This window comes from Zalophus californianus, chromosome 13 (assembly GCF_009762305.2).
Source record: "Zalophus californianus isolate mZalCal1 chromosome 13, mZalCal1.pri.v2, whole genome shotgun sequence".
Classification (NCBI taxonomy): Eukaryota; Metazoa; Chordata; class Mammalia; order Carnivora; family Otariidae; genus Zalophus; species Zalophus californianus.
This window is the reverse complement of record NC_045607.1, coordinates 38,677,769-38,700,657: the sequence shown is the minus strand read 5'-3', so window position 1 is coordinate 38,700,657 and position 22,889 is coordinate 38,677,769. Positions and strand designations below refer to the sequence as shown.

Below are 22,889 nucleotides of genomic sequence, written 5' to 3'. Positions count from 1 at the left end.
AAGGGATGCACAAAACCAATCGAGATAAAGCACAGATGCTCACAGACGGTCCAAAGCTCTGGTGGCTCGATGCTGTGTTGCTGAGTGTAGTTCTGGGAGGAGCTTGGCGGGGCCACTCTCCCCATCTAACAGCTTGCTGCAAAACAAACACTGAATGCTATTTTCACTTTTCATCTTTCTCGTAAAAGTGAAAATCCTTTTCAGATTTCTTTCAGTTAGCGAAACAGGTAGGACTGTAAGTCTTTCATAAAACTGAAGTGTGGAACACTGACTCTTAAAAAGTAAAGGATATCTGGATTTCCTTCATGGTTTGGGCCAGTGTTTACTAATAAATTCCAATTCCCTTTAGAGTTTGGATTTTATCATTTTCTGTCAAGAAATGATGTACTAGACATACTAGATGTCTGTTATCATTGAACATTATCACCCTAACTTCCAAGGGAACTCTATTATTATTTTTCAGAGTTTGTGGTGAACCTCTGGCATATGGTAGACACTCAAGGAAAGTTCGTTCAATGAATGTGCATAAGAAGAATGGGTGAATGTGAATTTAGGAAGCATGTGGGAAGAAAGTTTTCTTCCATATTGGAAATACAGTAAATATCTCATTTTTCAAAGTTAAATATAACCCTTTATATTTAAAAATTAGATATAATTAGGGGACAGCTGTACCCTAGTATAGCATGGTGAGAAAAGTATGGGCTTAGAAGACAAACAGGCATGAGAACTGAATCCCAGCTATGGGGCATTTCATATCTGCAAAATGGGGTAATATTCCTTACTTCATAGGACAGATGGAGGAGTTGAATTAAATAAGATATGTGAAGATCCAACCATAGGACCCTGCACAGAGAAGCAGAATGGTAACTAACTAGTAGCAGTGGGAATTAGTATTAGTTATTAGCTATTCGTCCTATAAGCTGTTTATTCAGATGTTCAAGATAGAAAACTACAGTAATTTTCCATATAAGTTGGCAGGAAAACCTCACCACTTTTGATCTAGAAAGATCTAATCAGTTATTTCTACTCACATTTGTTTGAAAGGGTGCAACTCCAACCAACCTATCAATCAAAAGCAGATCTTGGGAAGAAGGCCCACTCAGGGTCAACTCTCAGCCATTCCCCTGATATCCGACTGGTGAACAGCCTGCATTATAAAGTGTTGTCACACGTTAAAAAAATTTTTTTACACTAGAAACTTTGCATTCATAACCATGGGAACGTCGAAGTCCTATTATGTCAGCGTGATTCCGATGCCCATTTGGTACGTTTTGCAAGGCATTAAGGCGGGAGTAGGGGTAGGGGGTGGACACAAGGGGGTGAAAGGGGGCGAGGCGGTGGGGAGAGGGGTAACGTGATTACACGTACGGGAGCTGTCAAAGAATGAAGCCTCTACCTTTATAGCCAAGTCATTTTTTAAAAGCAAAAAAGAAAAACGACATTTCTTCCCCACTCCTTCGGCTCACTTCCTAGCGGGAGCCGGGCAGTCCCACCCTATACCTCAGAGTCAGCGAAAGTCCCCCGCGTCCCAGGCCGTGGGCCCGCAGAGGTGAAGCCGACCGAGCACGCGTCGGCACGCTTCCTCCCGCTGAGCCCTTAGCCACCGCCCCCTTCCCGCCCCGGGCCAAGTAGCTCCATCCGGGCCGGGCGGGGAGCCGGGACAGACTCCGCCCCGCCCCGCCCCTCCGGCCGCGGCCCAGCGGCGCCCGAGGCCGGCGCCCCGCGCCCCGCCCCTGCTCCGCCCACCGGCCGGTGGCCCCGGGGGAGGCAGGGGGAGGGGCGCGGAGGCGGCGGCCGCTGGAACCGCGCAGCGTACTGGAACTAGCCCCGCACTTGGCGCCCGCCAGCCCGTCAGATCCCGGCTGGGCTTTCAGCGGTGAGTACCGGTCCGGCCCGACGGATGTCCCGGGGCGGGAGCGCCGGCCGCCCTGTCCCCGGGGCAGTCGGCGCGAGCCTCTGCCGCGGCGCCCGAGGCTCCTTCCCTGAGCGGGACTGAGGTGCGCAGAGCGGCCCGGGGCTGGAGAAAAGCCGGGGAAGGCCCCGGGGAGAATCGGGGAGGGGACTAGCTCCTGGGGACTGACCTCTCCGCCTTGTCTCCAGCCTGTGCCGCGCTGGGGACAGGGTTCGGGGACTGGAAATGGCTTTCCTCGTCCCTCTTTTGCCTTGACTGGGCATGCCGCCGGAGAGTCCTCGCCGAGGTTGTGCGGGCCTCACTGGGAGTCCTCGTCCAGGCTCTGCAGGCCGGCCGAACTGGCGGATCCTAACCCAGAGGAGGGTGTGCGGGCCTCGCTGGGGTGTCCTGACCCCAGGAGGGTGTGCGGGCCTCACGAGGGAGTTCCCACCACCGCTCCCGGGCTTGCAGAATAGGGAAATCCTCACAGAGCCGGCAGATCGGGGAATCCACACCAAGTGGTGAGGGGCAAATGGGGTGAGGTGGAAGAGTTGGGCACAGAGCCTACCCTCATAGATTCAGAGATCCAGGAAGGAAAATGAGCTGCCTTTCCTAATCCAGCCAGACATCAGAATGGCACATCATTCCTGCAACACACATAACCCTCCTCACAGGGTTGGGGGCAGGGAGACACAGCCTCTAGGACAGCAGTTCTCAAACTTTTGGGGGACCTCAAAACCCCTTTACACATAAAAATTCCTCTACCTTTTGTTTATGTGAGTTATATTTTTTATATTTACCATATATACAAAACAAAATTTACCATATTTAATAATCCATCTTTTAAAATAGTGGGCCTATTATATATTAACATAGCATTTTATGAAAATATCCATATTTTCCAAAACAAAATGTTACTGAGAAGAGTGGTGTTGTTTTATATTTTTGCAAATGTCTTTATGTCAGGTTTAATAGAAGGCAGCTGGATTCTTAATATATGCTTCTTCATTCAGTCTTGCAATATCACATCATGTAGCCTCTGGAAAACTCCACCTATACTCCTGAACATGTGACAGTGAAAAAGACAAATTGCTTCTTGGTATTATAATGAAAGTTGTTTTGATCTTGTGGATACCTAGAGTTCCTGCGCCACACTTTGAGAACCACTGGTGTAGGAAATTCTTTGGAGGCTTCAGTCATTGGTCTTGCTTCTTGTTTGGGATGCTTGCTCTAAACCCCATGCATGAACAATGTTAACCTCTAGAATTTGGGACCAAGCTTGATCTCGCTTTGGAAACTAAATACTAGGTCTTCACATAAGAGATGAGCCCCAGTGAGTGGCCTCCTGAAAACTCAGCAAGGCTCACAGATGGCTTTGGTTGTTTCTGTGCCCACAGAGCTGATCTGTCTGTGTGCCCAGATCACAGCAGTGATGTGGCAAACAGGACCTGTGGGTTCAGAGAAGTGGCCACGGGGAGCCCATGCCAAGTGTGTTAGGGGTTGGTGTGAGAGTCACCAAGTAGTCAAAAAGTCATTTCCAAAAGAACATTGCCTTCCTTTCCTCCACGTTCATTGCTGTTTGTACTTGTGTAGCCTTGAGCTCGTTGGAATATTAGGATTCCCCAGTCTTGCTGCTCTTTCACTTTCCACTTTTAGAGGTGTACCACCTGGAGCGGCCCTGCCTCAGCCCCTACCAGAAAGCCATGTTCTGCGCCCTGCTCTGTGGTAGGTGGGATCCCTCATGGGTTTATTTCCTTGGCTTTATGCTCTGTCAAAACAAGTTCCAGATAGAAATTACATACGTATATTCACCAAAGGAAAATGATTCTCTAACTCTGTCCTCCCTGTTGCTCCTCCATCCACAGAGCCTCTCCTGCTCTGATGAAGCAGCTTGGATACTGCAGCTGATAGTTGAGAGATGTTAAAGTACATGAGCATATTGCATGTTGTTGCCCTGGCCACAGAAGGGAGAAGGGAATGGGATCTCTGTGCACCTGCTGTGTTCTTGGAATAAAGCACCACTTTGATGGTGGGTGTCTCATGCCTTTATCCCTTCAGTACTTAATTTATTGACTATCCACTTTACCAAGTGCCCAGTTCTGTCCTGGACACTGGGCGGGGGGGGAAGCAGTGAGCACAAACAGATGCAGCCCCTGTCTTTCTGGAGTTCACAGTCTGGTAGCTTAGGTAAGTGCTGGTTAACGGAGACAGGCCACTGTCGAGTGTTCGCAAGAAACCTGGCCCTGCGTGACGAACACTACCCCTACCCGCTGTGTGCTTCAGAGTACATGCTGAGAAAGCCAGAGTCGCAAGCTGCAAAGATAATGATAAATCCAGCATTTATTACAATGTGCCTGGTGAAGAACTTCCTTTGCCTTCTTTCCTCTGTTCTTCCTTTTACAGGGGAAGTGATTCCCTGGGGGCCGCCAGACCCTGTACTGGGAAATGAGCTCTAGTGGGGTTCCAGTCACTGGGGCAGCCTTGAGCAAGACACTCTCTCTGGGCCTCAGTGTCTACATCTTTAAAGTGGGCGGTGGGACCACTGATGTCCGAGGAACCAGGGCTTTGCAGGAGCTAGTTTGCATTAGCATTTGTATGCATCTCCTCCCAACTCCATGTTCAAGGGCGTCACATATTTTTTTAGCTTGAAGTTAGCCTTTATGGGACTGTCCACACCATGGAAATCAGCAAATGGTGTAATCCAGAGCTCCCCCACCGCAGAGAGCAAGTGGTTAAAGGTTTACCAGCACAGCATTGCTGCTGTCAGAGCCAGTGGGCTTTTTTGTTTGTACGGTTGACCCTTGAACAACATGGAGGTCAAGGGTACTGAGCCGCTGCGCAGTAGAAGATCCAGGTAAGACTTCTGGTTCCCGAAAAACTTCACTACGAATAGCCTACTGCTGATCGGAAGTCTTACCAATGATATAAACAATTAATGAACAGTTTGTATGTTACATGTATGATATGCTGCATTCTTACAATAAAGCTACAGAAAATAAAATGTGAAGAAAATCATAAGGAAAATACATCTACTTTACTGTACTTTATTTATTGACAACAATTTGTGGATCAGTGGACCCATGCACTTCAAACCCTTGTTGTTCAAGGGTCACCTGTATTTTTTAAAAAAGAGACTCTTTAAGGGCGCCCGGGTGGCCCAGTCAGTTAAGCATCTGACTTTGGCTCAGCTCTTGGTCTCAGGGTCCGAGGATGGAGCCCTGTGTCAGCGGGGAGCCTGCTTCTCCTTCTCCCTCTGCCTCCCCCGGCCTCCCACTTGTGTTCTCTCTCTTTCTCTTAAATAAATAAAATCTTTAAAAATAATTATAATAATAATAAAATAAACTCTTTAACCTAGACAGAGACACCGAGTACGAGTATGAGGTATGTGATTCAATTCCTCCAGAACTTTTGATAGGGAAAAAAAGTCTGTTTTTACCATATCCTAGAACATGAATCAGTAGACTTTTCTTTAGGCCCCCTGGGCTCTACAGTCTGTCACAGTCGCTGCCGCTGTTCAGCTCTGCTCCCGTGTGAAGAAAACAACCCTAGGCAATATGCAAATGAATGGGCACAGCTGGGTTCCAATAAAACTTTATTTACAAAAACAGGGGCTGGGCCATAGTTTGCAGTCCCATCTTAGAATGTCAGAACAGGAGCCACGCCTTTGAGGAGATAATTTCATGGAAAAGTACATTCTTTAGGGCTTTATCCGTGAATACCACAGATTTGGTGCTCGAAGACAGGTATAGCTAGAAGTGGCAACCGCAAAGGATTTGGAATCAATTGAAAAAGCATCCATAGTAGGTTGTTTAAATAAAGGCCAAGTATGTTCACGTTTTGAGGACACAGCGATGGACGATGAGGAGGGGAGGGTGTCTTTATTCCCAACTGCCTCTCTCTCAGGAGCCGCGGCAGATGCTGGGATTGATAGACCTGCAATCTAAGCCAGCATGTGAATTTGGGGTGTTCTTATGCAAAAACCAGTAGTGCCTCTAATAGCTATTCTGATTCCAAGGAGAGGGACAAAAGAAGTGTTTAAAAAAAAGGAAGGAAAATTGTCATTGTATGTGTTTATGTTACATACACTGTATATGTACATTGTGTGTATGCATATGTATACATGCATATTTGTATATTTATATATGTACCTAGGATATGTGGCTGTGCGATTATTGTTCCATGTGTTTAAAATAGCCTTATGAATGTTTGGAAGACAGACATGCCAAGCTCTTACCAGGAGCCAGTTCTGGGCAGTGAAATGGGGTAGAAAAAAAATGGGAATTTTTACTTACTACTCTTTGTAATACTGTGTGTTTGCCTACCCTGCACCATTCATGTATTGCTTTTATAACCTAAAAATAAAACAAAAAACTAAAATCCCAACAACTTATACTTTTTAAAGGAAAATAAGATTATTTCTGTGGTAAGAATATTACCACCACCTCTTCTCCCCTAAGAAAACAAATTATTTTAACTGTCACATCACAGTTCACTAGTATATATACTACTATATATATTGATTCAAAATAATATTGGAAGAGAGGCCTCTCAGATCAAAACATTTTATTAGACGACTTAAGCCCCTGTCCAAGACCACAAGTACCAGACGAGTGTTCTTTAATGGACTACTATGCAGCCCTTAAACTAGTGTTGTAAAATGTTGTTTCATGAGCTGTCATGAAGTATAGTTTTTACACTTAAAACCGTGTTACCCAGGAATATTTTCCTGTGGTCCTTCCTGTTCTTAGAGGAGAGAAAGCATGTGCATGGGTATACGGGCATGCACACACATGCACAAAGGCAAAGGATATGCCAGATGCTGAGTGGTTTTTTTCTTGCTGGTGGGATACAGTTGATTTTTTAATTTTCTTCACTTTGCTAATCAGTATTTTCTAGCATGTATTAAACAAGTATTACGTTTGATAGAAGCATTAAATTTGAACAACTATTAAATTTGATAGGACCAAAAGTAACCACCCAGTTACCTGTATAATGGGGACAACACAGTTGCCTTCATTTTTCTTAGACTCAGTTACTCCTGACTTGCCCTGGGGCAGAGCCTGCTTAATCCCTTGCTCCCGGTAGGAAGTAGAGAAACAAGTATGGAGCAAGAGGCTTGGGGAACCAAAAACGGGCCCCCTGACCAACCTCAGTCACATTGTGCTTGTCCCCTTCCCTGTGGAGTCGGCTACAACCTCAGCCCCTCCCTCTCCCTCCAGGTGACCCAGAGATTAGAAAGTTCATAGGATTCATGCCATTACCTGAGGAGCTATCAGCTGACCATCTTCCTAGAATAAATGGCCTTGTTTCTTTTTTTTTTTTTTTTTTTTTAAGTAGGCTCCATGCCCAGTGTGGAGTCCAATGTGGGGCTGACCTCAGGACCTTGACATCAAAAGTTGGACACAACTGACTTAGCCACCCAGGAGCCCCTCTTTTTTAGCTATTTTTAATGGAAAATTTCAGATATACGAAGAAGTAGAGAGAGTATAAACCCAGCCTCAACAATTAGGAACGTTTAGCCAGTCTTGGTTCATCTATACCTACCAGTCTAGATCAGTCTGCCCTCATTCCTTCTCCCAGTGCTCGGTAAAGCCTTTCTCAATTCCCCCGACCATAGCTGCCTCTTTCCTGCACTTTCTTATGACTCGTAACATATTATAGTTAGTTGTGTGCTTATCTCCTTGTTAGATTGTACTGTTCTTATGAAACAATGAGTATTTTCCTGACCTCCCTCTCTCCGGTGGTATTTAACAGTGCTTAATGCAGGGAAGAGGCTCAGAAATATCCGCTAAATTAATTTGACTTGATTAAGTTCGTTGAGGAAAATTTTCAATTATAAAAGAAACGCATCACATTAAACGGAAAATGTTCAGATATAGCTTAGGACCAAGAGCATTTTATCTCACCTGCAAGGATTTTATTTTATTTTATTTTTTAAAAGATTTATTTAATTATGGGGGGGTGAGCAGAGGGAAAGGGATAAGCAGACTGCACTGAGCATGAAGCCCAAGGGGGGCTCTACCCCAGGACCCTGAGACCGTGACCTGAACCGAAATCAAAAGTCGGAGGCCTAACCGACTGAGCCACCCAGGCACCCCTTGCCTGCAAGGACTTTAAAAGACTTTAAAGAATTGTGATGAAAAGAATTTTCAATTTGGGCCAATATAGAAAGGCAACTTTTTTTGAGGAAAATAATAATTTTTCTTTATGGTCTGTTGTCCCTTTTTCACATATATACCTGGAGCCCGTAGCTCTTCTCTCCTTTTAGAATGCTTTTTTACCCCAGTTAGGTAAGAGTGACCCTGACTCTATTTTAGAATATCCATTGTGTTTTAAAATGTAGATTTAAATTTTCAGTAAAAGAAACAGGCTACATGTAGGACCCACATGCCCCATGAAGTCAGTTGATACCAGTCTCGTGAATAACGGTGGCTCACAGGTATGGAGTTCCCTGTGTACTCTGTGCTTTCACCTATCCCCGTGTTTAGCTATCACGGCAGCCCTCGGGAGCGGGGCAGAGGAGTGCAGGGCAAGTATTGTTACCTTAAATCTGCAAATACGCAAACTTAGGTTTAGGGAGATGGAGTGCATCTTGCCTGAGGCAAGATTTCGGTTTAAGCGTGGATTGGAAACCAAAAGGGCTTTGGGATTAGATGTTGCAAATGGGCAAAGATAGGAAACTGTCTTTTTCAATATTATATGTCTTTGGGAGACAGACCAGGTTGTCGAGGTAAGTTATGTATCCCTTAATGCTGTAGAACCACCGACGTGATCTCGTACTTTCTGAACGAGTCGTTTCTCAGATCCCTCATGTTCTGCCTTAGTCTTTTGTTGTAAGAATCAATTCACCTTCTGATGAATTAGCAAGGCTGTTGTGCATACGTACTGGTGTGGTTCTCTCTCATTGTCCTTTCTTGACTTAAGGAGCACTCTGGGCAAGCCCATCTTTGGATAGTGTGACTTGCCTGGGCTCTTGCTCAAACAGATTTGTATGGAGGACTTAGTTAATTCCTTATCCTCATCATCCTTTTATGACCATTATTATAAAATTACAAAGCAAAGTATACACTGTAGTGTAGTTCATGAAGAAGGTGTGTCAGTCTAAGAGTATCCTCCTACATGATCACCAGGTTTGAATTTTTGGTTGAGAAGAGGAGAGGTGAATAAATCATTGCTGACGGTCTGTTATATGCAAGAGCTAGACTAGGAGAGGCATATAGAAAGTAATAGTGGTGGCAGAAGGACGAGGCTCAGGATTGGTTTTAAGGGTGGTATGTTGCATAAAAGCTTTATTTGCTCAGTGAAGGAATCAGTTGCATTTTTTTTTTTTAAGTAAGCTCCACACCCAGCGTGGAACCCAATGTGGGGCTTGAACCCACAACCCTGAAATCAAGATCTGAGCTAAGATCAAGAGTCAGATGCCTAACCCACTGAGCCACCCAGGCACCCCATCAGTTGCATTTTAAATGCTGGCATTATCTGTATTACTGACATCAACTCATCCTTTCAAAGTTACCTATCATGCCGATTTTGTCAAAATCAAGGATATCTTAGGGGAAAGAGAGGTTGACTTTCTAGTCTTGACAAATGTACCTTGGAGTGTGAAGATTGTTTTAATATGAGATTTCATTTTTTAAATCCATTTGGTTAATTTGGGTTTTTGTATGAGGAGTGACCATAAGTTCTATCACTTGTGCTGCCGTCTTGAGGCAACATGGTGCAAGAGTCAGCCCCGGCATCCCGGGGCCTGGTTTGACTCCAGGCTTGGCCACTTAACAGCACAAGGCCTTGGCAGCTTACTTAACCCCTCTAATCCTCAGTCTTCCTGCTGGTACAACAGGATGGTGATGCCTTTCTCACAGGATCACTAACGGACCACATTAGACAACGTGGCCGAGGTGCCTGGCACCCCACAGGCGCCCAGCACGTGTCCCCAGCTGCAGTGCTTATGGATTGTTGGAGCACTCATGACGTAATGCCTACACCTGCTGCCGTTCTTCTGCACTTTTGTCCCAGCCCAGAGCTCCTGAGCTCCAGACCCACCTAGGCAGCTCCCTGCTGGATGTCTTCATCCCCAAGTCACCATAGCTAAAACTGATATGTTGGCTCCGGTCTCCATCACTGGCTCTGCCAGTTTGCCCAAATGAGGCACATGGGAGCTGTCCTAGATCTCTTCTTCATCTCTCATCCTCAGTCCATTCTGCTTGCTTAACTCTCGCTGGCATCTGTTGCCTCTGACCTCATTTTCTGACCTGGTGACTGTCACAGCGCTGTAACCTGCCTCTCCAACACCAGTCAGCATCCTTCCCCTGAGGCAGTCCCTGTGACTACCGAGTGATCTTGGACAATCAAATCAGGTCTTCAGGAGTCCAGCCTAGAATCCTTTAATGGTGCCCCCTGTCTTCAGGATGAATCTGAGCCTTTTGGTGAGGCTCCCCAAGATGTAGTCCCTGCCCTTCTCTTTGCCGCCTGTCTTAGCTCCGCCTGCACGCACCCTGTACCTCGTCTGCCTGGGACTTCCTGACTCCCACAGGGTCACACTTCCATGCCTTCACAAGTCCTGTTTTCTCTGCCCAGAATATTCTTTCAGTGACTCCCACCGTCCGTGTAGTTCTGGGAGGCTCGTGGATGGTGTTGCTTGTGCCTGGAGGCCTCCCTGTGCCCCTGTTCCCAGGCTGAATTAGCTGCTCTCCCTAGAGGCTTCTGTATCACCATTCACCCCTGCTGTAGCTGCCATTAACTCCTCAGCAGTCTGTGTGTGACTTGAGAGCAGTGGGGACTTTTATCTCTTTATCCCAGTGGTCCGTGAAAGTCACGTGTATGAGTGAACTTACATCCCTTCTCAACCCAGAGAGGCTCAGGTACCAGCCACGTCTGATGCTGTCTTATTACTTGTCACATCTTTGACGCAGTGAGGTGGCAATTGCAGACAGATGCCATGTCGCTGTGTGGGCCACTGATGGAACTAGGGCAGAGCTGCCTAACAGGTGGGCTCCAGAGTCTGGTGCACTTGATTTTGAGTTTCAGTTCCGCCTCTCAACAAGCCTGCAGTTGAGCTTCAGAGTTCCAGCTCCTGACCACATCGCTGTACTGCCAATGGGGGAAGAACGTGATGGTCCAAAAACAGGAGCATCGGGTCCCCCTGGCAATTGCCTTTCTTCTGGAAAATCAGCAAATAATGGGTTTATAACTCAAGCTTCTGGGAGCTCTACTAGCGTGAGTCATCCTTCTCGAGTCCAAGCAATTCTGAGGTGGTTGGGGATAGACGACCTCAGAAACCGGGCGAATTCATGGAGATCAAGGCCGCCCTATGAGACCCTGGCAGCCTGACACCCTACCTTTTGCACTGACACTGTTTCTATTTCCTAAAATTTGGGTTAGAAAAGTTCATTACCAAACATCTACAAAATTAGCTCAGGAGCTCAAGGAAATCAGGCAGCTTTCTTAAAGAATGGCTGTCAACCAGGCCTGCTCTGTCATGCTTTTAAAAACACAGTTGTCTGCCTACCCCACTCCTCTCAGAAGTCAGATGCAATAGGACGTGGTTCTGCAAATGTCATTTTTGGGGTGTCTGCAGGTGTCATTTTTGAAGCCCCACTGAGCACTGTGGGCTGATACCGGGTAGGGGACCCACATTCCGAGAAGGAGCTGAGGACTGACCTTAATGAGGACAGGATGAGGTCAGAGGCAGAGGCCTGGGTCAGGAGGCCTGGGCGGGGGGCGGGCCCTGCCCTACTTCTTCCTTTCCTTTCTGGCCAAATGTTTTATGACCCCATGATGACTTTCTCTTCGCAGTGCATCTCTGGAATATGAATTCTGAAGTTCACAAGACTTTTTGTGAAACTGCTTGTACTTGTGAAACTTTTTGTGAAAACCTTGTGAAACCACAGTGATATCAGAAATTAAAACTATTTCTGTTCTTTCGAGTTTGTGCTATTGAAGTTAGTTTAAAATAAGCTTGAAGGATGTGTCAGGGAAGCCTTTCTCCTTTGGGAATCAGACATGATGTGCTGGCGTAGCCGGCAAGCCGAGAACCGGGAGTCTTCATGAGACAGGGGCTGTTGGATCAGACAGTGCGGTGGCCATGGCCCGTGTCCCCACATCCTCACTGTTGCCTTTGGCAGTGGTGGCTGTATACATCTGCCGAGTGAGTCATGATCATTTTTATGGTACATCGTTAAAAATTTCCAGGGTTACTTAATAATGAAGTTCAAGGAAACAGAAGGGTTAGATTTCAGGAAGTAGCTACTTTTTAAATGCCATCTCGTATTTTCATGTTATGACTTAATTTCGTATCAGACTTTAACAAATTCTGATGTTGGAAATCTCCAGTTTAAACCAAGTGTAAAACTAGGACAGTGCTCCTTCTGTCTTTAGTTTGTCTTTAGTCACAGTTCCTACAGTGGCCAATTCTGCTGCCTCTACACCTTCTCTCCTTTTCTGCCCTCACTCACCTGAGTCTGGTTTCGTGCCTTCCCTCAGACCCACCTCAGGGCCTTTGCACATGATCTCACCCCTCCTCCAGATCATCGGTAGCTCGTCCCCTCACTTCCTTCAAGGCTCTGCTCAGTGGCTCCGTAGCAGTGAGACCTCCTGTGATCTCCTAGTACCCTCTGTGGCCCAGCACTCCATAATGGCCTCATCCTGCTTATCGACAGAGCTCGTCGCCCTCTGACATTCTGTTTGTGTATTTTTTTAGTTGTATGGTCTTTCTCCCTCCCCTACTGCCCCCTTCCTCATGGAAGCATCACAAGGGCAGGGACTTTGTCACTTTTGTTCCTGGGTATTTCCCCAGGGCCTAAAACAGTTCCTGGCACATATTGGATGGTTAATATCAATGTGTTGAATATGAGTGAATGAATCATAGAATTTTTTTCACTTAGAAGGGACTTTTTTAGTTGAAGATAGAGCTACCGTACAACCCAGCAATTGCACTACTGGGTATTTACCCCAAAGATACAAATGTAGGGATCCGAAGGGGCACGTGCACCCCAATGTTTATAGCAGCAATGTCCACAATAGGCAAACTGTGGAAACAGCCAAGATGCCCATCGACAGATGAATGGATAAAGAAGAGGTGGTATATATACACAATGGAATATTATGCAGCCATCAAAAAAAACACAACAAAATCTTTCCATTTGCAACGTGGATGGGAACTAGAGAGTATTACCCTAAGTGAAGTAAGTCAGTCAGAGGAGGACATGTATCATATGATCCCACTGATATGAGGAATTCTTAATCTCAGGAAACAAACTGAGGGTGGCTGGAGTGGTGGGGGTGGGAGGGATGGGGTGGCTGGGGGATGGACATTGGGGAGGGTATGTGCTATGGTGAGCACTGTGAATTGTGCAAGACTGTTGAATCACAGATCTGTACTTCTGAAACAAATAATACATTATAGGTTAAAAAAAAAAAGATAGTAGGAAGGGAAAAATGAAGGGGGGTAATCGGAGGGGGAGACGAATCATGAGAGACTATGGACTCCGAGAAATAAGCTGAGGGTTCTAGAGGGGAGGGGGTGGGGGGATGGGTTAGCCCGGTGATGGGTATTAAGGAGGGCACGTATTGAATGGAACACTGGGTGTTATACGCGAACAATGAATCATGGAACACTACATCAAAAACTAATGATGTATGGTGATTAACAGAACATAATAAAATAAAATAAAGGAGGGACATTTTTTAGGATCATTGGCTAAACTTATGTTACAGATTGGGAAACTGAGGCACAGAAAGGTTATATGGCTCATTCAGAATGGAGCTCAATCATTTCAAAACTGTTTTAACGGCTCTTTTTAAAAATCTAGGAATATATGTACAGCCTTCTGAGCAGTTGTCCAGGATGAGAAGAAGAATAAGTGAAAATAAACTGATAATTTAAAAATTTAGCAAAAATAAGACTAGTCATCGTATAATGGCAAAACTTTCTGATACAGAAGGTACAGTCTTATTCGTGCTCTACAGCATAGAGTGCACCTTGCATATAGTTAGTGCTCAAGAGAGACGTGTTAATGGATTTGGTTATATTGTTATAGAGCTATTCCTTTCTGCAAGACCGTCTTTCTGCACTACTCTTTTTCTTTTTTTTATTCTCTCCCCAAATAGACAATTGTTCTTACGGCTTCTCATTCAAAATTCTTTCGGTTACAAGTGTCCCATTTAAGAGATCTCTCTCTCTGTGTGTGTGTGTGTGTGTGTGTGTGTGTGTGTGTGTGTGTGTGTGTGTGTGTGTGTGTGTGTGTGTGTGTGTGTTTAATCTACGAATAGCTAGCAGGATCAAAGACGTGACCTGGTCTCTGGGAAAATCCAGAGATATTTAGTTATTCCAGGTTTCCAGATGCAGCTACGTCAAATTAAGCAAAGAACTAATCTTTCTAGTTCCCCACTTTGTGGAAAAAATCCAGTTGACAAGTCATGGTGGTTTGCCAGCCTGCATGGTTCTGACCTCAGTCTTCCTTATGCTGACACAGACATCCTTGGAATCTCACTTTTGACAAAAAGTTGTTTATAAGTAGAATGATGTTTAGATACACAACAGTCAGTTTGGGAAGTGGGACCAATTAATTTCTCTTTAAATAGAAAAGAAATGAAGCACAGCTACTCCTTATAGTGAACTGAAGTGAACTCTAGAGATGCAGTGACCTTAACTTTAGAGTTGGAAACCATGAAAATTCAGGATGGGTATATTTAGGAAAATATGAGAGGAAGAGAGATGGGTAACCACACGAAATAGAAAAGAAAACCTCTTTCTGTTGTTGGCATAGATTTTAAAAATCCACTCTCGTGTGTCTTTGGATATCCTAAATAAAGAAACTGTTCGGAGGATGTCTTGATTGTACTTTAGACCATTCTCGACTAATCACCTACAAACTCTTTCAAACTGTACAAGCTCTCCTGGAAACTGATACACACACTCCCCACCACTCCCCAAAATACACAAAACCTCTGTCCTCCACACCCCACCACTGGCAGGAGTTTTGCCGCTCAGGATTACTCTTCTCCGCCCATTCCTGCTGGTGCCTGGACATCCTGAGGTTGGTTGCAGAGCCCATTCATACCTGTGCCTCTTTCTGTATCATAAGGTAACCTAAGAGGATTCAACTCTGACAACAGAAGCAGCTAAATCTTGGATTGATAAACTCCAAAGGCTGGAAAGTGACTCAAAGAGACAAATCTTACTGTATCTGATCACTGGCATTTAGCTTAAGTCAGTCGACTTTTCCATGCATTTCTACAAATCTGGCTGTGCATCATGGTGTAGCATTCACTGCCAGCCAGGTGTGCGGTCCGAGATGTTCTAGCAAGAGTGATGGGTTAGCGCTGCGCTGCGCTGCCCAGACTCGGAACTCAGTCTCCCACACCTGGTTAGGGTTCGAAGCTGACGTCCAAGAAAGAATTCTTGAGACGGCTTTGCACCTTGCAAAAAGGTGGTTTTATTAAAGCACGGGGGGGGGGGGGGGGGGTGGACAGGGCCCGTGGGCAGAAAGAGCTACACTGGGGCCATGAGGAGCAGCCCATTATAAACTTGCAAGTTGGGAGTGGGGTAGGGATAGTGTAAGCCTCTCGGGTATTTTGGAAACAAGGTTCCTAGGATCCTGAGGGGGCTTACCTATTGCTGAGAAAGGTCATTTAATATTGTTTAGTAAAAACTCAGTCATGAGACCTTTCAGATGTATATCGGTGGGTCATATGCTTGGAGGATGATTTCCAACATGTATCTGGGGGGAGGCAGGTAGAGATAAAGGAAGTTCCCAAAGGAATTTTTGTATGTTAAAGTAGACTTACAGGATCCTGCGGGTTGGGCTAAGATTGCCTCTTGCCCTTATCAAAGTGTCAACATCAAGGGAGCTGAGTCCCTGGAAGAATGTCACTCTGCCTGTTTCAAAGACTTGTCAATGGGCTGTAGACAGTAAGGAAATTTAATAATTTTTATTCTGCCTTTGTTTCCCACATCAAAACCCATCTGCACAATTGCTGTCTGGGCTTGGAAGTTCAGTCTGAGTAACAGCAGAGCTCGCTGAACCAAATGGGAATTTTGCCGATGATTTAAGCTAAAGGGGCCGCTTACCTTGCTATAACCAACCTGGTTCATGGTGTATCTCAGCGTGGAGTAAAATTTAGGGCCCCATCAGAGTTTCGGGCTCCCTGCATGGCTGTCTTGCCTCTCCAGGGTTACATGTCTTAGCCACATTAATAGCTCAGTCAAGTCCCCCTCAGAGATGAGAACATTTGGTCACCGGAGGCCATCTTGGGCAGACATTTCACAAAAGAAGAAATTCACCTGGCCAAGAGACAGATGAAAAAGTATCCACCCTCACTAGCAATTAAAGAAATGCCCAAGATTAATTTTTTAATCTCTCAATTTGGCAAAAAGTAATAAAGAATTACGTTGTCTGGTTGAGGCACTTGCATTCGCTGCCCTCAGAGAAGGGTCCTGAATAGGCACAGCCTTTCCCAGGCCGCGTGGTAATGTTTAACAGAATGGAGACATGCAAATCCTTTCTCCCAGCTGCCCTACTTCCAGGAACCAAAAGCTAGGAATTTATATTGAGGAAATGGATTGAGGACCTACTCAAAGAAGAGTGTCCAAAGGTTGCAGCATTGTTTGAATGTTAATACTTGGAAACAAACTAAGTATTTTAATAACAAGAGATGTAAGTAAATTTTTGTATATCTGTAAGATTTTTATAGTGCAGTTAAAAGTGATATAAAATATCACACGATGGCCTGATAAAGATGTATTGCTGAGTGAAAAAAAAAAAGCAAAACATCACAAAACAATGTGATGGCTAATCCATTTAAAAGTCATGTTAAGTCAAACTCCAAACTCCAATGGTGACTTTTATTTTCTTCTTTTTGTTTATTTGCACTTTCTAATGTTTCTGCAATGATCATCTATTTCTTAGTGTAATATTTTTGATAAGTGCAGCAAGTTCGGTCTCCTACTGGGATTGTTGGGGGAGGGGGGAGAGGAGAGAGGGCTGGAGACGGTGGTGAATAGGAAGGGGTCCCGCTTGCATTGATCATGGCTGACCTGTATGCAGTATGCACCTGGTCCATCTAAAGTTAAATATGAACCATTCCTGGATTCTCTCGGAACCATTGCACCGCGTCAGTGGTGATGAAGGACATAGTTTGGGGAACAGAACAGATTTCTCTAAAGAGTAGTAGTCACATATCTACTTTTACATAAATCCTCATCAGACATTATTAAAGAAAGAACTGTGTACTGTGGTTCCAGGAACTTTAGGAACTGTTCTATCTTCCTTTCGGAAAGATACTGCCCAGGAGGTCAAGTTTTCGTTTTATAGAGACACCGTTTCTTCCTGTATGAAATATCCTCTATAGGTATTTATCCGAAAATTGAAAACGACTGCTCCAGCTTTTTTAAAGTAAGTGACAAATGAAAGCATACTTATGGAAAACAAAACTTGGATTCTATTCAGAGGTTAAAAGTCCTCCCCACCCCACCCCACTCTGCCCTTTACACAATGTATTCTTTCTTCTATTTAGGGATTATCAATGTTAACTTTATTCTAGATCTTTCTGTATCATTTACATATATGATGGTATGTGTGTACATGAATGAATATATACTAATAGTCTTGAAGTTTTTAACTTAAATTAGATTCTAGTATATATGTTATTCTGCAACTTTTTCTATTCCACTTATATTAATGTGAGTCTTTGCTCACATTTCTTATGTTGAATCTTAGTAAGGAATTGTATGTTTGATATTTATATCAGTAAAATTTATTTGCCCTTACTCTTCTGCCTCTCAGAATAAACTCAGTCACCCAGGGCAGATTGTTAAAAACCTAGCCCTAAGTTGCTTTCCCAAAGTGTAGCTGTCAGTCAGTTCTCTGGAATTTTGAACCACATGGAAGGCTCAGTCAATGCTTAGAGAACTAGCTCACAGAAGCGCCAGAAGATTGTGATATGTGAAAGTGCCTAAGTGGTACTTTTTTCAACTTTACTTTTGAAGGATTTTAAGCATTCTTTTTTCCCCCTGCCAGAAATTTGCATTTCACTGGAGAGAAAAATCAGCTGTATTTTCTTCTAGGTCTACCACTCATAAATCCAGTGACCCCACTTTCTTTCTGGGGGCCTCTGTTTCCTGGTCAGGAAAATGCTATGACATCTCTAAGGTTCTTTCCAGAAGGCTCAGCATTCTCTGATTCTGTCCCATCACCTCCATAGCACCTAGGACAAGGACTCCCGAGGGCATTGTGGGGGGGTGTTAATGCCATGCGACATAAGCACAAATGATGGTGCCTCTCCGAGTCACTTGCACATGTCCAGAATTGAGACCAAAGGCTGGTTGGCATCAAGACTGTGATTGGGGAGGAACGATGGCTCTGAACTCCCTGTACCTTTTTTACCAGCAGCATGGTTCATTTGTTAAATGTCTCAGATCTGTCCGCCTGTGCCTAATGTTTAGTATTTTTAGTAATTTACTTTAAAACTCTGGTGTTCAATACTCTCTTCCCACGCCCACTCTTCCTTGCATCCGTGCACAAGATGTACCTGAGGGCATCATGACACTGGACAAGTCACCCAGCTGGTATTTCAGGGTGGGTTAGCTTCGAAAGACACTGTTTCTTAACCAAATAATTTTCCTGATTTTAGAGTGTGAGCTAGGTGTAGTGAAGGGTTTCAAATACAGTGCAGTGTCTCTTTTTAAATTCCTTTTATATAAGCACCGATCGTGTGTCCTACTTGATTCACAGGCCGGGGCGAATAATGCTCAGCCGTCTGACGGTTCTGAACACAAGTGTTCGTGAGGCACAAGCTCCAAATGTTCTCCAACATCACTGCTTAAAAGATAACATTTCCCTTCTTAACTTTCTTTTTTTTTTTTAATTTCTTTTGTCTTTTCCTCTTTTTTTTTCCTTTGCCTCCATGCAATCCTGTCTTTTTCTGTGGAACAGAAAAGGTAGCACCCAAGCAGATTTCCATGCACACAAACCCTTCCCCCAAAAAAAGAAAAAAAAAAAAAAAAACTAGGCTAACACTCCACCCTCTCCCAAAAAAATCCACAATGAACTGTCTCTGTTTGTTCAGGCCTCCCTTTTAGGAGTATAGAATGGGGATTAGGTAAAACAGAAAAAGGACAGGAACAAAGCAGAGGGAAGGCAGGATGGAGGATAAGAAAAGAAAGGAGTTGAAACAATGGTGTGTGCCCTTTATGTGGATGTGGGAAGTAGGAAGGGCTCCTTGGCCACTTGGCGGGGTTTCCAGATGAAACCCAGACCAAGGGTGGTTTTGGAGTCTGCAGGCTTTGCAGTACTACTTGAGGCTGGAGGATGGCCAGGGGAAGGCAGACCTAGGAAGCGTTTATGATGCCTAGATTCTACTTTGGGTCTGGACTGTTCCCAAGCCAAAGATCTCTCCCTTCCACCCTCCTTGGAACATGGTTGTTTTTGGCTTTCTCTTGGGATTGCTGAAACATGGGGAGCTCCTATAAAGCAATTTAAGACAGGAGTGATAGCGTGAGTGAAACGGGGAGGGATTTCCAGAGCCCTCCAGGTGGTGTGAAAGGACTGTTTCCCAACTTGGAAGCAAAACCAGTTTTTGGTTGCCACAACACAGCTGCTATTGCTTTCCACTGACCTGTGGCTCAGTAAAACGTGCAAGGGACATGTGATGATGCCGAGCTCAGACCGACGTGCTGGGTGACCCTGGGAAGGAGGAAAGGCAACTCCAGGATTCCAAACTGAGTTCTGAGTTCCAGGAGGAGGATTTCCCAGGCCCATGAGCCTCTTCTGGCTTTTTTTTTTTTTCCTAGCTGTGGGGCTGGTTGGTGAGCTCTATCCAGCACCACCTTTAGAATAGTTGTTGTTGCCCCGGGGGGAGGAGCCAGGATTTAAAACCTAGCTCTGCCTCTTCCTAGATGTATGTCCTTAGGCAAGTTCTTCCATCTCTCTGAGCTGCAGTTTCCTCAGCTGTAAAATGGAAATAATGATATGCTTTCACTTACAGAGATGTCACCAAAATTAAAGAAGATGGTGTAACGCCCTGGGTATTTATGCACCGGTACCCAGGTACTTAATGTGCTGCTACTGAGTAACCAGGGACTGGTTCCTTTCTCTTTTAGCTCCTGCAAGGAGAATTTGGTTCATTAACATAGTGAAATTAGACAGTTAACTAGTTTCTAAGGAAAAAGGGAAGCAGACGGCAGAGCACTTTACACAAGCCATTTTCCATGGAAGCCGCATCGGTCGCTGTGTCCTGAAATACTGGCAGGCTCCGCAGGGTGGTGGGAGGAGCGGGAATGGAGTGAGGCTTCTGAAGTTCTGCCCAGGGCATTTGTAAGCTCCGGGGAAGTAAATGGACACATTTCAGCCTCACTGCTTCCAGGCCAATATGGGTACAACTTAGCAATTGGTTTCACCATAGAATTTTGGCAGATTTCAGGCGCCTGGCCCCCTCTAGGGTTTGACACAGAGAGAGGGATGATTCTGGAGGAATTACTAGGAGCAAGAAGTAATTCCTAGCACAGACACTTGCAGGAAGACACTCTCCCCTGCGTTCTCTGGTGCCCATGACAGACGTCTGGCTTGTCCTCGCCTCCAGCACAGCGGGCTCCAGGCAGGCAGGGACTGCTTCTCGATCAGCGCCTTTCCCCAGAATCACCTAGCACTGGACTTAAGTACATGCACAAATAGCTATTTCTCTAAAACTTGGAACTAGTTTTCAAAAAGTGATATGTGCACATGGGTAAAAAGGCACACAATATCAAAGGATGTACAGTGGAAACTGAGTCTTATTCCCAGTCTTGACTTCCCGGCCCCTGTCCCAACAGCCAGTCCCTTCTGTGTTTTAATGAAGAAAGGGGCCTGTCTGTGGAGACAAGAACCACTTGTCCCTTTCCATCCCCCCACAAACAGTCTTTCCTGTACAGGCCGACCTCATCTTATTGTGCTTTGCAAACACTGCGGTTTTGACAGATTGAGAGTTTGCGGCAACCCTGCAAAGAGCAAGTCTCTTGGCACCATGTTCCCAACAGCATTTGTTCACGTCGTGTCTTTGTGTCACATTGTGATAATGTTCATAATATGTCCAACTTATTCATTATTGCATTTGGTATGCTGATCTATGGTCAGAGGTGATGACTCGCTGAAACCTCAGATGATGGTTAGCGTTTTTTAGCAATAAAGGTTTTTTTGTAATTAAAGTCCATACATTATTTTTTAGATATAATACTGTTGAACACTTGATAGAATACAGTATAAACTTTTATATGCACTGGGAAGCCAAAAATTTCAGTGGACTCACTTTATTGCAGTATTTGCTGTATTGTGGTGGTCCAGAACGGAACCCGCGATATCACTCAACTTATGCCCGCGTGTGTTTTTTCATTTTATGGTAATATATTGATCATTCCATATCAGTCATCCCCAAAATATGTTGAATATTTAAGTATTCATAAAACTCCTGGGTTAATTGGGGAAATGTTACTTTTTTTTTTTTTTTTAAGATTTTCTTTTTAAGTAATCTCTACATCCAGTGCGGGGCTTGAACCCACAACTCCGAGATCAAGAGCCACACACTCCACCGACCGAGCCAGCCAGTCACCCCAGAAACATTACTATTCTTAACTCAAAATTAAGACTGTTGGGGAATGGATCGGTTGGAGGATTTTTGCCCAACAGGTAGGACTGGAAAGCAAGTCTTCCAACTCCTACTCCAGTGTGTTTTGCTCTGAGTTGTACAGTTATTTGAAATTGCTGTTTATCTGTGTGGTAGAGGCTAGGAACAGTGTCCTCCCTTGTTTGCTGCTTATAATTTATACAAAGATAAACTTAAGTCCTGCCTGAAGCTGGGGTAGAGGGTCTCCTCCAAACATATCTGTGAAGTTTGGGCCTTTATGCCCACTGTGGTAACAGATTCCCTGATGTCAACACTCTGTTGCCACCATGTGCAAAAGTGAACCAGGAAGACTTTGTATTAACACATTTATTTCCAAATGCTGCAGAGACTGTTATAACAGAAGATAGCTGCTTCCGAGCCCCCACTTCCAAAGTTCAAGTTTTGGACAATTGCATGTCGTCTGCTATGGACCTTTTACCTCCTGTTAAGAAAGACAGGAGTCCAGCTCAGAAGTCTGCTCATGTATCAGGATTTATCGTGAGACAGAGCATATCTTATCAGTGGAAGAAAGTTGGACAGTTGTAGGCATAAGACAAAAGACGTTCGGGATTTTATACTCTCTTGAGAGGCAAATGCTAGCTTTCACAATAGCTTCACAGAAGCCCATTTTATTTGCTGAGATATCGTTCTTGTAGTCATGTATGCCACGCCCTTCTACTTTGAAAAGATAAGTGATGTCTTAAAGTGAACATGTACCATAATTGTTAAAGAAGGCAAACACGCCTCAGAATAAGTGAAATCCAGCTTTGAGAGTAGACATTAAATGTTCTCTCTTTTTTATTTTTCCAGGGACACGTGGCCATCAAGAATCATGAGCAACCCCTTTGCACACCTTGTTGAGCCTTTGGATCCTGCACAACCAGGAAAGAAATTCTTCAATTTGAATAAATTGAAGGATTCAAGATATGGTAGGTACATGGCTCTCTGATGTAACTGTTCTCACAGCAGTTAAGAATCTTCTTTGCTATGTAATTAATTAGCCTTTAGGAGAGTTGAGAGAGGGAGTAGCAGAAATGGCCGAATGGTCTTGAGTTAAGCACACAAAATCACACACACACATCTTTCTTACATTGCCCATTTTTAAGTAATAATGATTATATACATGTGACACTTATGTAACATTTATAGTATATAGAGTGTTTGTACATATATATTATTTAATCTGTATAACATGACCTATAAGGCCATGTTTATAAAATGTAAGAAGTCCTGAGGAAGCTAAGGCCCAGACGGTCAGTGACATGATCAAAAAACAACTATGTGAGTAGTAGAATTGGACAAAAACAGGTCTTTTTTATTCCAAACCCTCTGCTTTTCTACCTTGGCACTCTGATCTTTTCCA

The 22,889-nt window shown here is 44.5% G+C and overlaps 1 protein-coding gene across 4 annotated transcripts in view; it reads left to right on the top strand.

Moving 5' to 3' along the window:
- Positions 1 to 1,748: 1,748 nt before the first annotated feature.
- The window catches only part of ACO1 (aconitase 1), a 52,754-nt gene continuing 31,613 nt past the window's right edge, over positions 1,749 to 22,889 (top strand). The window contains exons 1-2 of one of the 4 annotated variants that reach the window (XM_027614410.2): positions 1,749 to 1,876; positions 22,337 to 22,455. In XM_027614410.2, coding sequence (XP_027470211.1) covers positions 22,359 to 22,455 — 97 coding nt within the window. In that variant the 5' untranslated portion in view covers positions 1,749 to 1,876; positions 22,337 to 22,358. Of the gene's footprint in view, positions 1,877 to 1,966; positions 1,998 to 3,897; positions 3,921 to 21,524; positions 21,550 to 22,336; positions 22,456 to 22,889 lie in introns of those variants that run through there. The other 3 variants (XM_027614412.2, XM_027614413.2, XM_027614411.2) reach the window with 3 other exon arrangements.